The 12160-nt window shown below is 36.6% G+C and overlaps 2 protein-coding genes and 2 non-coding genes across 4 annotated transcripts; 3 read left to right on the plus strand and 1 right to left on the minus strand.

Annotated features, from left to right (window-relative positions):
• Positions 1 to 11: 11 nt before the first annotated feature.
• Positions 12 to 3563, plus strand: LOC116301435 (translocon-associated protein subunit delta). The gene is made up of 6 exons (XM_031710490.2): positions 12 to 141; positions 1432 to 1550; positions 2072 to 2146; positions 2776 to 2865; positions 3081 to 3143; positions 3356 to 3563. The coding sequence occupies exons 1-6, from the start codon at positions 81 to 83 to the stop codon at positions 3464 to 3466; spliced, it is 519 nt and encodes a 172-aa protein (XP_031566350.1). The 5' UTR covers positions 12 to 80; the 3' UTR covers positions 3467 to 3563.
• On the plus strand, positions 1775 to 1845 carry LOC116301440 (small nucleolar RNA SNORD61). Its single transcript, XR_004197732.2, has one exon. It is a non-coding gene; the product is annotated as a small nucleolar RNA SNORD61 (small nucleolar RNA).
• LOC116301441 (small nucleolar RNA SNORD61) lies at positions 2439 to 2509 on the plus strand. The gene has a single exon (XR_004197733.1). It is a non-coding gene; the product is annotated as a small nucleolar RNA SNORD61 (small nucleolar RNA).
• LOC116301431 (N-fatty-acyl-amino acid synthase/hydrolase PM20D1) lies at positions 3460 to 11893 on the minus strand. Its single transcript, XM_031710485.2, has 11 exons — positions 11584 to 11893; positions 10005 to 10237; positions 9121 to 9207; positions 8715 to 8848; positions 8476 to 8595; positions 7828 to 7906; positions 7591 to 7652; positions 7250 to 7328; positions 6349 to 6420; positions 6015 to 6128; positions 3460 to 5423 (listed from the first exon to the last, which is right to left on the minus strand). Exons 1-11 carry the CDS (start codon positions 11837 to 11839, stop codon positions 5148 to 5150), a joined length of 1512 nt encoding a protein of 503 aa, XP_031566345.2. The 5' UTR covers positions 11840 to 11893; the 3' UTR covers positions 3460 to 5147.
• Between the last annotated feature and the right edge of the window lie 267 nt (positions 11894 to 12160).

The raw sequence follows: 12160 nt of genomic DNA on the forward strand, positions 1-12160 counted from the left end.
GCACATAACAACAGCTGGCGCGTGGGTATAAAAAGGCCTTGTCACGTGGTCTCGTCCTCTTCGAGCGGCGTGGAAGCAAGATGGCGGCAAAGAACTTCTTTGTGTTCATTATTGGGCTTTTTATCCCTCTTTTGGTGCTAGGTAAGACCTATTACCAGGCTTAATCATTCGAATACAACATATGATTCATTGTAGTTAAGTAAACTCGCACGTGTTTTTAAATATTCCTCTTTTTTTTTACCTTAAAAGAATTTGATTCGGTCCTTCTTTCTTTGATGACGAGACACGTTTTTACTGGCTAATTCCAAAAAAAATTCTTAATTCAGAGCAAGTATACTCTCGATACACCTCAAACTAATCCAAAATAGATAGTATCTCCAAAGCAAAAAAAGAACTCAAAACAGCGTACATATTCGTGAATGTATTTTGCATATATCAAGCTTTTAATTTATACAGTACTGTTGTAAGGACCCCTTTATAAAGCGGATACCCTTTATTAAGCTGACAGCTAGTTGCACAGTCCCAAAATTGTCTTGCCATCTTTACTGTAATACAAGTCTCACCCTGTTGTGAAGATGTTCACTACTTTTAACAGCTTTTCACAGGCCAAAAACTGCCCTGGTTCCAGAGGCGCTTTGTGGCTGGGGGAGAAAGGCGAAACTAAGCTCCTCTGGAACCAGGGTAGCCAATAACAGACTCGAATAATAATAATAAAGATACATCTGTAATCATGGAATAAAAGATTTCAAGTCTTCAAGCATGCTACTATACCTTTCACAGTGCTTTGATCCACAGTTCAAGTAACTGCTAGACATGTAGCTATAGCAATAGTGGGCTCTATTTGAGAACTCTTTCAATAATGGGGAGCTCGTTTTTAGAGTTTACTTATAGTCGTAAAATCTGATTCTAAAAGATATTCAGATGGTTAAAATATTTCAATTTTTCATCAGTACGATAGCTCTTATTCAAATCGACATTTTAAAAGGGTTGATATAAAAACTATCTTTCAATTGATGGTTTTCCCGGTGGCCATGTTGGAGGAACTTAACAAAAGAATTGTCAATAAATTCTTGTTATATATATCCTCCAACATGGCTGCCATGTCTTGTTATCTAATTCTCTTGGGAATAGTTGAAAACCATCAATAGTCTACTTGCTATATGCATTTTGATTGGTTCAAACTGTGTTGCCTCAGAATAGAGAGCACAGTGCAATTTTCATGCATACATGCGCAACCATATTTTCAAAGAAAATAATGACATTTACATCATCAGCTATAATTTCTGTGCTCAGCTCTTTTCTGTTCTCTGTTCAACAATAAAGCAGTTAGGAAATGCTGCGAGCATTAAAAAAGTCTATTACATGATAATATTATTATTAGAATACAGTTTGAAGGTATTATTTTTAAAATCAAATATTTTTTCTTTGTAGGTGAAACCTGTGTAAGACCCAAAGCCACTCCAGATATTTACACTTCAGGAAATATATTTATGTCAACTGAGACAGTTTTTCTAACAGAATTCTCACTGACGTGTGAAAACAATGCCAAGGTATCGTATAGCATCATTTAGAGCATTGATCATCGTTTCCCACTATTTATAAAAGCCACTCCAGATATTCACACATCAGGAAATATATTTATGTCAACTGAGACAGTTTTTCTAACAGAATTCTCACTGACCTGTGAAAACAATACCAAGGTATTGTATAGCATCATACGGAGCCTTCGTCATCGTTTCCCACTATTTCTGAATGTATGTGGTCATTATAGGATGGAATGATGAACAGTAATTGCTACAATGATGTTTGTTGATTATAACATATCCTTTAAGAAGTTCTGACCATCACTTGATCCTGGGGGAAAAACAATGCTTTCAAGAAAACAAAATTTCTTGTATAAAAGTCTAGTTTTGGTCAAAATATTCATATTTCTCACATCTATACCATAATTTACATAGTACTTTTATCACAAAGCTGGACCGGAATTCACCCAAGTCTTAAACACTAAAGTGTTATCTTTTCTAAACAATTATTGTAATAACTGTAAGGCTTTTTAAAATTCATTTTATAGGATGTACATTTGTATGCTGAAGTTAATGGTAACGTCATGCCAGTAACAAGATCTGCCGATGATACCAAATACCAGGTGCAGCACCGATGCTACAACCATGTGTGATAAGAACACATTGGATAAGATAACATGAAATAAAAGTTTTAGCTTTGAATTTATTATGGTAAAAATCAATGGTGGCATAGTGAGAGTGCACTCGCCTCTCCCCTCGGTTCAATTCCTGCACTTTTTCTAGACACTCTCCTGGACAATCCCTGCATCAAATATCACTAGAGTTTGTTAGCTCTCTTCCTTTGATGTAAGGTTATTCCTATGTAACACTAAAAGTACTATAAGAAATTAAAATATTTGGACTAATGATGGATCTGGAATGATGAACTACAATCGCTACAATGATACTGTGTGATTAGATCTACACCTCTAAGAAGTTCTGACCAGAATGCCATACAACACAAAACTGTTACCCGTTTACACATTAATATGGGTACAGCATATTTAAGAATAATCTTAATTAGCATGTATCCTAAAGTTTAGTCAAACAGCAAATTTCACTATTTTTCAAATGTGGTACTGCCGAAGCAAGCTGAAAAATGTAATTGTAGGTTCTGACTGATTATTTTGGTTGGCAGCAGTGAAAAGGTGGCCAACTGCATTGGAAACTGCTTTAAATTCAGAAATATTGATGTTCTTTTACTTGTTGACAGGTGAGCTGGTCCGTGGCACATAAGAAAGCACCATCTGGTACTTACAAGATCAATTTTATGGATGAGGAGGGATACTCTAACTACAGAAAGGTAAAAATGTACAGATATTACATGTATTTTATGATCTTACAATCAAAGCCTGTGTTGGATGATGAATACCTTATAATCTGTCAATCCAATGAATTAACGCTGATTATTATTTTATAATATAATCTGACAACATCAGGCTTTCTAGGTGTACTGGTGCAGCAGTATGTTGTGTGTTGATATTCCTAAAGTAGCATTGCTTTGTTGTTACTATATAGGCCCAACGAAGTGGTGAATCTACTGAAATTAAGCCTCTGTTTACCCTTGACATCAACCACAAAGTGAGTACTTTGTATACTTGTGTGTCGTTGTTACACTGTTCAGCAGTCTACTCGTCTTACTAATTTGAGCAAATTTGTGCAATTTCTTACAAAATTTTGCATATATAAATATATGGTATGCACTCTAAGGAGTCGTAAGATACAAGTAATTATGACAGCAGATTTAAATTTTATTATCGGTATCAAATGTATTGAATTTTTTATTGTCCTAGGGTGCTGGCAGAGAAGGATTGTGGGTGCAGACAGAATTCCTTGCCGTTGTTGCAGCTCTCCTCATTTGGTGGAGTGCAAACAATATCAAGAACAAAATACAGGATTCTTAATTTCAAAATTTAATATCTTTTCATAGCTTCCGAAGCCCATTATGTAATATTTAACAATTATAAAATCTTAATAAAAAAATTGTTTTTACATTTGAAATTTGATACTATTATTATTTACCAATATTTGTCTTAAAAAAGGCATACTTTGCAAGAGAGGAAAGTAGTAATCTTTGGTAGTAATAGTTCACTTGACAGTTCCCTGCGGCATCTAGAAAGGTAACTGTGCCTTTGCATCAGAGCGAGACAAACAGTAAGCTTGCAATGAGAGAGACATAAATAATTGTCCAAGGTGTTAAGAAAGGTCTCTATCATTGCAAGCTCATTGTCATCTGGATTTGATGCAAAGGCACGGCTACCTTTCAAGATGGCATAGGGAACTGGGAAAGGGTCTATCGTGTCTCATTTCATGTACATTATGAACTTTATAATAATGAGCTGTCGAGTTGAGCTGCATGTTAAAATACTAATCAATACTTTTGGCTCTTTACCTGTATCTCTGGCCTTCACATGTCAATTGGTACTAAAACTGGAGCCTAGAAAAATAGTTGCATTAAGTTGACCTGCTACATGAAACCTGTGGTAGTTGGACTCATTATGTAACGACAAACCTTCCAATGACACTGAGCCTAGGAATCAAACCTGGGTCACATTGGTAAGAGGTGACACCATAGCGGAGCACACCTTAGAACATTGCATATACCATGTGCAATCTGACTTTGTTTCCAGAGGGCTCTATCTCCAGTGCTTCTCAGTACATCACAGATGTACCCATTTCCTTCTCTATATCCAAACTACCCTTGGTTTCAGAGGGATCTCTTTGGTGCTTTTTGGTACATTGTAGATCCAACACAAATTGACAAACATGCAATCGTATTCTCCGGCACTTGCTTCCCATTATCATTTCAGAGGCAAGCAAACATGTTTGTAGGTTGAGAACAAGGAGTCAAACCTATCGTAGTAGGTTACACAATCTCTACCTATCGTAGTAGGTTACACAATCTCCATTGCAGCCGCTTAAAGTGTGGTCACACTAGCTTGATTATAGTGATGATCCTATGATAGGCCACTAACATGGGAGTTTAGTTATGCATTTAACAATCTTGAATTATGAAAGCTTACATGGATTACTTGTCAATAAAATTGAAAAATTTTCGTTTTAGTGCATTTATATATTAAAGTCCTTTAAAAAATGTAATTGTGTTGAATATAGTCATTGTGTTATTCTGTATTGCTCCTTTGTCAGGATTATATCTTAAAATTTATGAGTATTTGAGTGTTCATATTCCTAGAAGAAAGCTTTGTTTGCAAATGTGGAATTATAGTTGCAACAAAGTAGGTTTTAGTGCACATCGATTAAAGTGTTCTCATGATGTTGGAAAACAAACTTTTCAAGGGCACATACTTAAGGACCCACATGGAAACGCCTTGATTGGGATCCACTAAAACCTATTGTGTCAGGACTTTAAAAAAATTAATGTAAGACTCCATGCATGTCTGGATTTACCTCTTGAGGCTTACTTTTCAACTTGAGTGTTTGTCCCAGTCCACTAAGGATTCATTCAACCAGTGAGTATAAGGAACACTGTTGATGCCAACTCGGTCCAGTATGTTCCTTGACCTTGGAATGGCTAAATTATATCCTTTATTACATGAAATATTGAAAATTTAAAAAATGCCTTGATTATAGTTCTACTTTTGGTCTTTGTTCTTGAGGTGTTTTATCTGCATTCACCATTAAATGATAAAAATAATTGATAGTTTGTTCATAGTTTTTCACCGATATCCGTTCATTAAAACCATGGAATCTTTTCAAGTCCTCTGGGCCTAGTAGTGATGGTAGAAACCTATAAACTGCTTTGGTCAAGTCCAGGTAGTGTGTGGTGTCTGTACCAGCGATCATTAGACCAGGTGCTACAGTAGCTTCTGGGAATACCTGTCGTATACTCTCAGATACAACCTGAGAAATGGAAATTGACAGGATGAATCACGATTGAACCAAATTGATCATCAAAATGCAAAAATCCCACTTCCTTATCAAGGATGGGTCCAGGGGTCGGAATTTGTGGCAATGACCACTTCCCTTTTGAGTTGAAAAAAATAAGAATAGAAGATAAGTTGAGACAATACCCCTTTAAAATATTTCTAGCTTGCTTGTGATAAACCACTCGACATACAGTCAATTCAAAAAACGTCGACCGGCTCAAGCCTACACGACTGGACCGAAAGGGATATGGGTAAAAATCACTGAATTAATCGTTCTCCCTAGAAATAAGATAACAATGGCGAGAAACAATCCATCAAATGCATGTCTTGGGGTTTAGGGAAAGAAAAACAAAGTAGTTATGATTCAGTTCACAATTCCAAAAGTATGAAGGCATTTAAAAAACGTTTCCTTCAACACTTCCCGTTCGCCTACAAAGGTTCGTGCTGTAAACCAGGCATAACTAGTCAGATAAAATTATGGAGTCAACTCGGCTTCAATGATTGCTACCCAGAGTTCCTTTTGGTCCAGTCGCGCAGACTTGAGTTGGTTAGTTTTTGAAATTACCTGGTATCCAAAAGCACTTTTGTCCCATGGCGACACTGGTGATGGAAGAGTATGTCTGGCAAGTCGTATATTAACTCTCTTGTCGTTGATACAGTACCTGTCGTGTTCAACCACCTGAAGCATGATGATAAAAGCATGACAAGTTATGATCAGAAAGCACTGTAAAACTATTTTCCCCACACCATTGAAAATATACCAGGACTGCAATGCCTGGTGAGAAGGAACAGTGGAATACCACCAAATATACACCATGTTTCCTGTATTCTGATTGGCTGTTAAGGTTCAATTGTGTTTGATAAATTTATATAATTGAAACATTTTGAATAGCTCATACCTCATCTAATGTGTTCATTGGGTGGATTCGGTGATTGACAATTGCTTTGGCAGAAGGTGCAATGACATTTTCCTATAATTAAGATTTGTGAGCAACTGTCTGTAACTAGTCTTTCATTGTAATTGAGAAGGAATTATATATAACCAGATGTACCTGTCATCCTTCATTAATCAGCATCATCATTGTGCCTTATTGATTATATATGTAGCATCACCATAAGTATCATTAGGTATCTCATGATTAACATCATCATCTACATCATCATCTACATCATCATTACCACCATCATTTATCATCATCATCACAATCATGTGCTATCATCGCTATCATGTATCATCATCACCATCACTTATCATCATCATCACCATCATCATCACTATCATGTATCATCATCACCATCACCATATACCATCATCATCACCATATACCATCATCATCACTATCATGTATCATCATCATCACCATCATGTACCATCATCATCACTATCATGTATCATCATCATCACCATCATTGATATCATCTATAACATCTTATCAAACTCATGAATAATTAATGAGGAAAACACAACAGAAATCACGACCGTGAAGAGTGTTGTAAATTTGATACAAAACTGTGTTCATTTGCATAAACTTTAAGTTGGATTTTCTTGGCCAAATTCACTTTAATTTTGAAAATTTTAGTCAAACACAAAGGAACTAACCTAGACGTCTGATAAGTCATGTACAGTATTCGTGTCCGTGTTGTATCAGATATAAGGCTACGCCTCATGGTTGTATATCTGATACAACACGGCCACTCATACTGTATATATTACATATATCATCATCGCCATTAGCACCACCAGAAAATGAATGTGAAATCCTTACTATATGGTTTCCAATATTATTTGTCTTGACTCACCTTTATTCCTGCATTAAACCCAGTGATGGCTGTTGTTGTCCGTATCATTGCATTGGTAGAAGGTTTACTTGACAGCACTCTGTTACAGATATAAATGTAGCCATTATTGTCAATCGCCCAACAGTGCTGAATCGTAACTTTTTTTGTCACTGGCCCTAAGCTAGTAGAGCTGAGAAGTTACTAGCCAAAAGACAACCTTTAGTATTCAAGTCGTCAAAGGTTATGGCTAAGTGTGGCCAAGCACTGGCTGCCCCATTTGTTATGTTTGCACTACTGTTCAGATAGTGGGGTATTTATAAATTAATAATTATGATGCAACAAAATGAGACACCTCGGCTTACCTTGTAAAGAAAAACTTGAAAAGCCATAGATTTGCAATTATGAGGCGAAGAGGAAGGGCAGCCTTAGGAGAAAAAACTGCCATAAGCACCACAGTATAGATATTGTATGTACACCTCCCTTCTCTCCACTGCCCCCTGCCTGCCTGCCTGCCTATCCACCCACCGGCCTGCCCGCCCGACCACCTGCCCGCACATCATAAATATATTACATAATGTAATAAATACTTCTGCAGTTACCTTTGGTGCAACCTCTTCAAACAACCCTTGGATTGGTCCACCAGAGTCTAAGATAGCAGGCATGGGGCATGACTCTAGTCTGTCACAGAAACAATACCAAATAAGATCAGTTGAAATATCTGTATACGTGAACAAGTAATTAAAAGGACTGTATTTTACACGTTGAAACATTTAGCTAAGACTAATTGCTGCAATGGTACACCCTGTGTTCAGCTGGTATATTACCTCGGTTATTTTGAGGAAACTATACCGGTTGAATGCAGGCTACAATGGTGTTGCGAGACAAGTTTTAGAACAAATTGCACCATATACCCCCAGCTTTGTGAAACTTTTGTCACAAGAACGTTTCAAGAAAAGTAGAACTGCTTTCTATTCATGAAACTAAAATTTGATATATATATGTGCATATGATCATGAGTTTCAGGACAAAACTGTGCTCTGTTACACCCCTTTCCTCTCAAAACGTTTCTTGCAATAATGCAGTTGCACACAAATTTCAGTTAAAAGTTTCAACACGTAACAGAGTCTTATAAGCATATATAGCTATATTGCTTCATGCAGAACAATGAATGCAACTTGCTGTGCCCAACAAACAGAAAATAAGGAGTAACGTATATAACAAACACACACTTATAATATAAGTCGTACCTTGCTATTGCTTGAGCAAGGATGCCAATGCTTGTTTCTCTTGGTGGCATAGAGGAATGACCACCCAATGTCGTCACACTCAACTCTACTATCAAATATCCTTTTTCAGCAACTCCAACTCTATAAGCATATTAATGTGCAGTTACGCTGAATGCTTGATGCTATTTATTTGCACATTATAAATAACATCCCCAAATTAATCAAATAAAATGATAAATTCAACAACAAAAAGTACTTACAGAGCATAAGGAGATTTAACGCCAGGAAATGTGTCTCTTACAATGATGGTACCTTCATCTACTAGAAACTCTAACTGTACTTTTTTTGAACGTAGAGTTGCAGCTATCTGTTTTGCTCCATCGTTACCCCCTACCTGGAAAAAAGGACATTATTATAACTGTATAATTATATATATATGAAACTCCACCTCACTTAATGTTTACTAGCTGTACAAATATTTTCATCATTTGATTTCATTTGATGTTCATTTGATCTCTTTAATGACAACCTTCCCAACACTATCAGCACACACTGAAGAAGATTACAATCTTCAACTCCATGCATACTCTCTCGCTCTCGCACGTGTTCTTACCCATAAAGCCTTGCGGCCTTACATAAGAATACTACACTAGCTATCTTACCAACCTCCTCGTCATGTCCATAAGCAAGGTAGAAGCTTCTCTTGGGTTTGTGACCTCTTTTTAATAAAAACTGAAGAGCTTCCAAAGATGCCTACCAATAAAAATAATCTAGTGTCAGCAATTCAAAAAAAAAAAAAACTATAAAAAAACAGCATTATTAGTGCTATACCTAATGTAATAAAACAGCGTCCTATTTTGCATAAATCAATTAATTAGAGAAATATTTTGTCTCCGAAAGAGAAACCAAATGGGAATTAGTAAATGCTCAGGGTTAGGATATTAATAAGACAATAGGCCCTTTGCAGTTAACGGTCACGTGTCTGTACTGGAATGCAAAATGTTTGTTTTTATATTAAATTGGTGATTCTTTTTGGCTACTTGTAAAGAACTGAATGAAAACATGTGTATCCAGTGTGTTACGAAATGTAGTTTTATTACGATCTCTCAAAACAGGTTGTAGAAAGTTTGTTTGCTCTCCAGTAAATTTCACTCATGGGAATCAAAATGTTCATTCATTTACTCTCAGTGAATTAATCAGCACGTGATTGCTTAGCTACAAAAAGCCTATTACCTGTAAATAGATCTCATGATGTTTCAACGATTACTATATAGTGATAGCCTCAATTCTGCATATTAGTTACAAGCAACTGAAATCCTTGAATTTAACTGTGCTGAAGGACTGCGATTTTGCGACTTCTAATGTATGTATGCCTTTTCAAATTCCATGAACAAATAAGTAATTCCATAAATAAATAAATAATAAAGACCATGCATAATGACGTGAGAAATGTATTGGAAAGACGTTCCTTTTTTTTGGTTGGCTCCATTTGCACTACCATTCTATATTGCATGTATATAAATGGTCTATAGCTAGTTCTGCACACTTACCATCACTCCATTTTTAACATCAAGGGTACCTCTCCCCCAAATATACCCATCCTTTATTCGACCCTCAAATGGCGGCACTTCCCATGATTCATTGCTAGCTGGGACCACATCAAGGTGACTTGCTATGAGATATGGTCTCAGTGCTGCATCACTACCCTTGACATGGAGTAATATGCTGTAGTTGGCGATGATGTCATAACTGACCAGAGGATGGCTAAATGTGAATGAAAATTCTGGAAACAAATGAAATGAAATGAGCAGCATTATTTACAGACAGGAATGTGTGGTTCCAGAAATTATCTATACCCCGACCCCAAAAGAATTTGTAATTTCCCAGGGGTATGGGGAGTCAGAGAAAGAACAAATTAATTACAGTTTCTGGAGGTAGGGGGTTGGGGTCTTCAAAAATTCTTCAGGTGGGGTGGATATGGGATATGGATATGTGGGTAGCATGGGTGGCGTTCGCGGCTAGTGCGTCGTCTTTCACCGCTGTGAGTCCAACGGGCCGGGTCGCTGGTTCGAGCCCTGCGGTCGCCACATGTGAATTGAGTTTGTTTGATGTGTTGTTCTCTCCTATGCTACGAGGGTTTTCTCCGGGTTCTCCGGTTTCCTCCCTCCATAAAAATCAACATGTGAGTTGAGCGTTGTGTGCATAGAATATTAAATGTAGTGGTAGTGCGTGTGAGTGGAAAGTGTCCCCAATTAGTGCGAAAGCGCTAGAACGACTAGACACTTAAACAAAAGTGATTTATTTATTTATTTATTATTCTGGAACTACATAAGAACATGTTAACGCTCCTATATGACCATAGATAGCTGAGCCGATCTCCATAAATCATAGCCAGTACTTGCTGCACCCAAGATGCAACCTTGGAAACTCAAGATCAAGTCAAATATTTGCTCTAGATTGTGTATCCTTAGTCTCCCCCGCAGGGGTTCTTATTGTCATCACGCAATGATCACTTCCCAACAGCTGAGGGGAGACTAGCCTATCCTATGCTTCCATCAATAGAATGCAGTTAAAATTTAAACTGCATAAATTATAATTAGGCCTTGACTTAATGAAATAGCATGAAAAACACAACATTTGCATAATTGAATAGCAAAAACTATTTAAAAAAATATAAGCTCTAGTTTTGAATATTTCTGCAATAAATATCTTCTTTAGAATGAGCAAGAATTTGTTTTTACTAAGATTAGATAATTTTTCGTATATATTTACACAGAAAGCCCAATAAACTTCAGAATATTTTTTTGAAATTGAATACGAACAACACGATTCACAACATATATGTACAAACTTAAGAATAAAGTCCTATTTAACTTGCATTAAACGACAGAATTAGGTTTTTGTTGTATGTCGTTAATCGAGCGTGTGAGGTCCTTGATAATCTTGAATCTTATCGTACAAAGTTCATGTCATGCAATATAATTATGGCGTCTGATTTGACAAATAATGACACTACAAACGCTCAACCAAAATTAACTGACAATTTCATTATATTCCACTTCAAAATTCATGAAAAGATATAGATTAAGATAAGTCAAAAAGTTCATTCTAATTTACAGGTAGTTTTACCTTTAAGAATAAAGTTTTGGAGCTTTAAAAGTTCTTGTCTATCGTAGTCACCGTCACCCCTCGCTATGGTTCGAAACCTAATTGCTTGGCTAAATCTTCCTAAAACGTTATCGTCTGCATGAATAAAATCATCATCGGAAGCTTGACATGGCTTGTGTACAGTCTTAGGGAATGAAAATTGTATAGTTCGTGTGATGATGACCACGCAGAGCGTTAGTAAAGACGCTGCGATGAGGTAGACAAATCGAACGGCCATTCTGTCTGTCGTTCTTTGGGGCAAAGGACTGACTAGCTATCACCCCCGGGGTATAAACACAAACAAGACGCGTTAAAACACACATCAATTATTACAGTCACGTGGAGGGTCGCACCAAACGTTAGAAATCAATAGATAAAGTCAACACAAAGTCTTCAAAACAAATTTCCGCGTCTCGTTAAGGAATACTAAAAAAAACAAAACAAAAAGTGGGGGGAGGGGGTGAGGAAATTCTTTCTTTTCATCTTTCCTTTTCTCTGTGATTGAGTCAAGCTTAAATCTTTCATTCATGTTTGTGCTCGATCCAAAAACTCGTTCATA

This window comes from Actinia tenebrosa, unplaced genomic scaffold (assembly GCF_029948245.1).
Source record: "Actinia tenebrosa isolate PJP-AT-01 unplaced genomic scaffold, QUT_ActTen_1.0 PGA_scaffold3__52_contigs__length_22856419, whole genome shotgun sequence".
NCBI lineage: Eukaryota > Metazoa > Cnidaria > Anthozoa > Actiniaria > Actiniidae > Actinia > Actinia tenebrosa.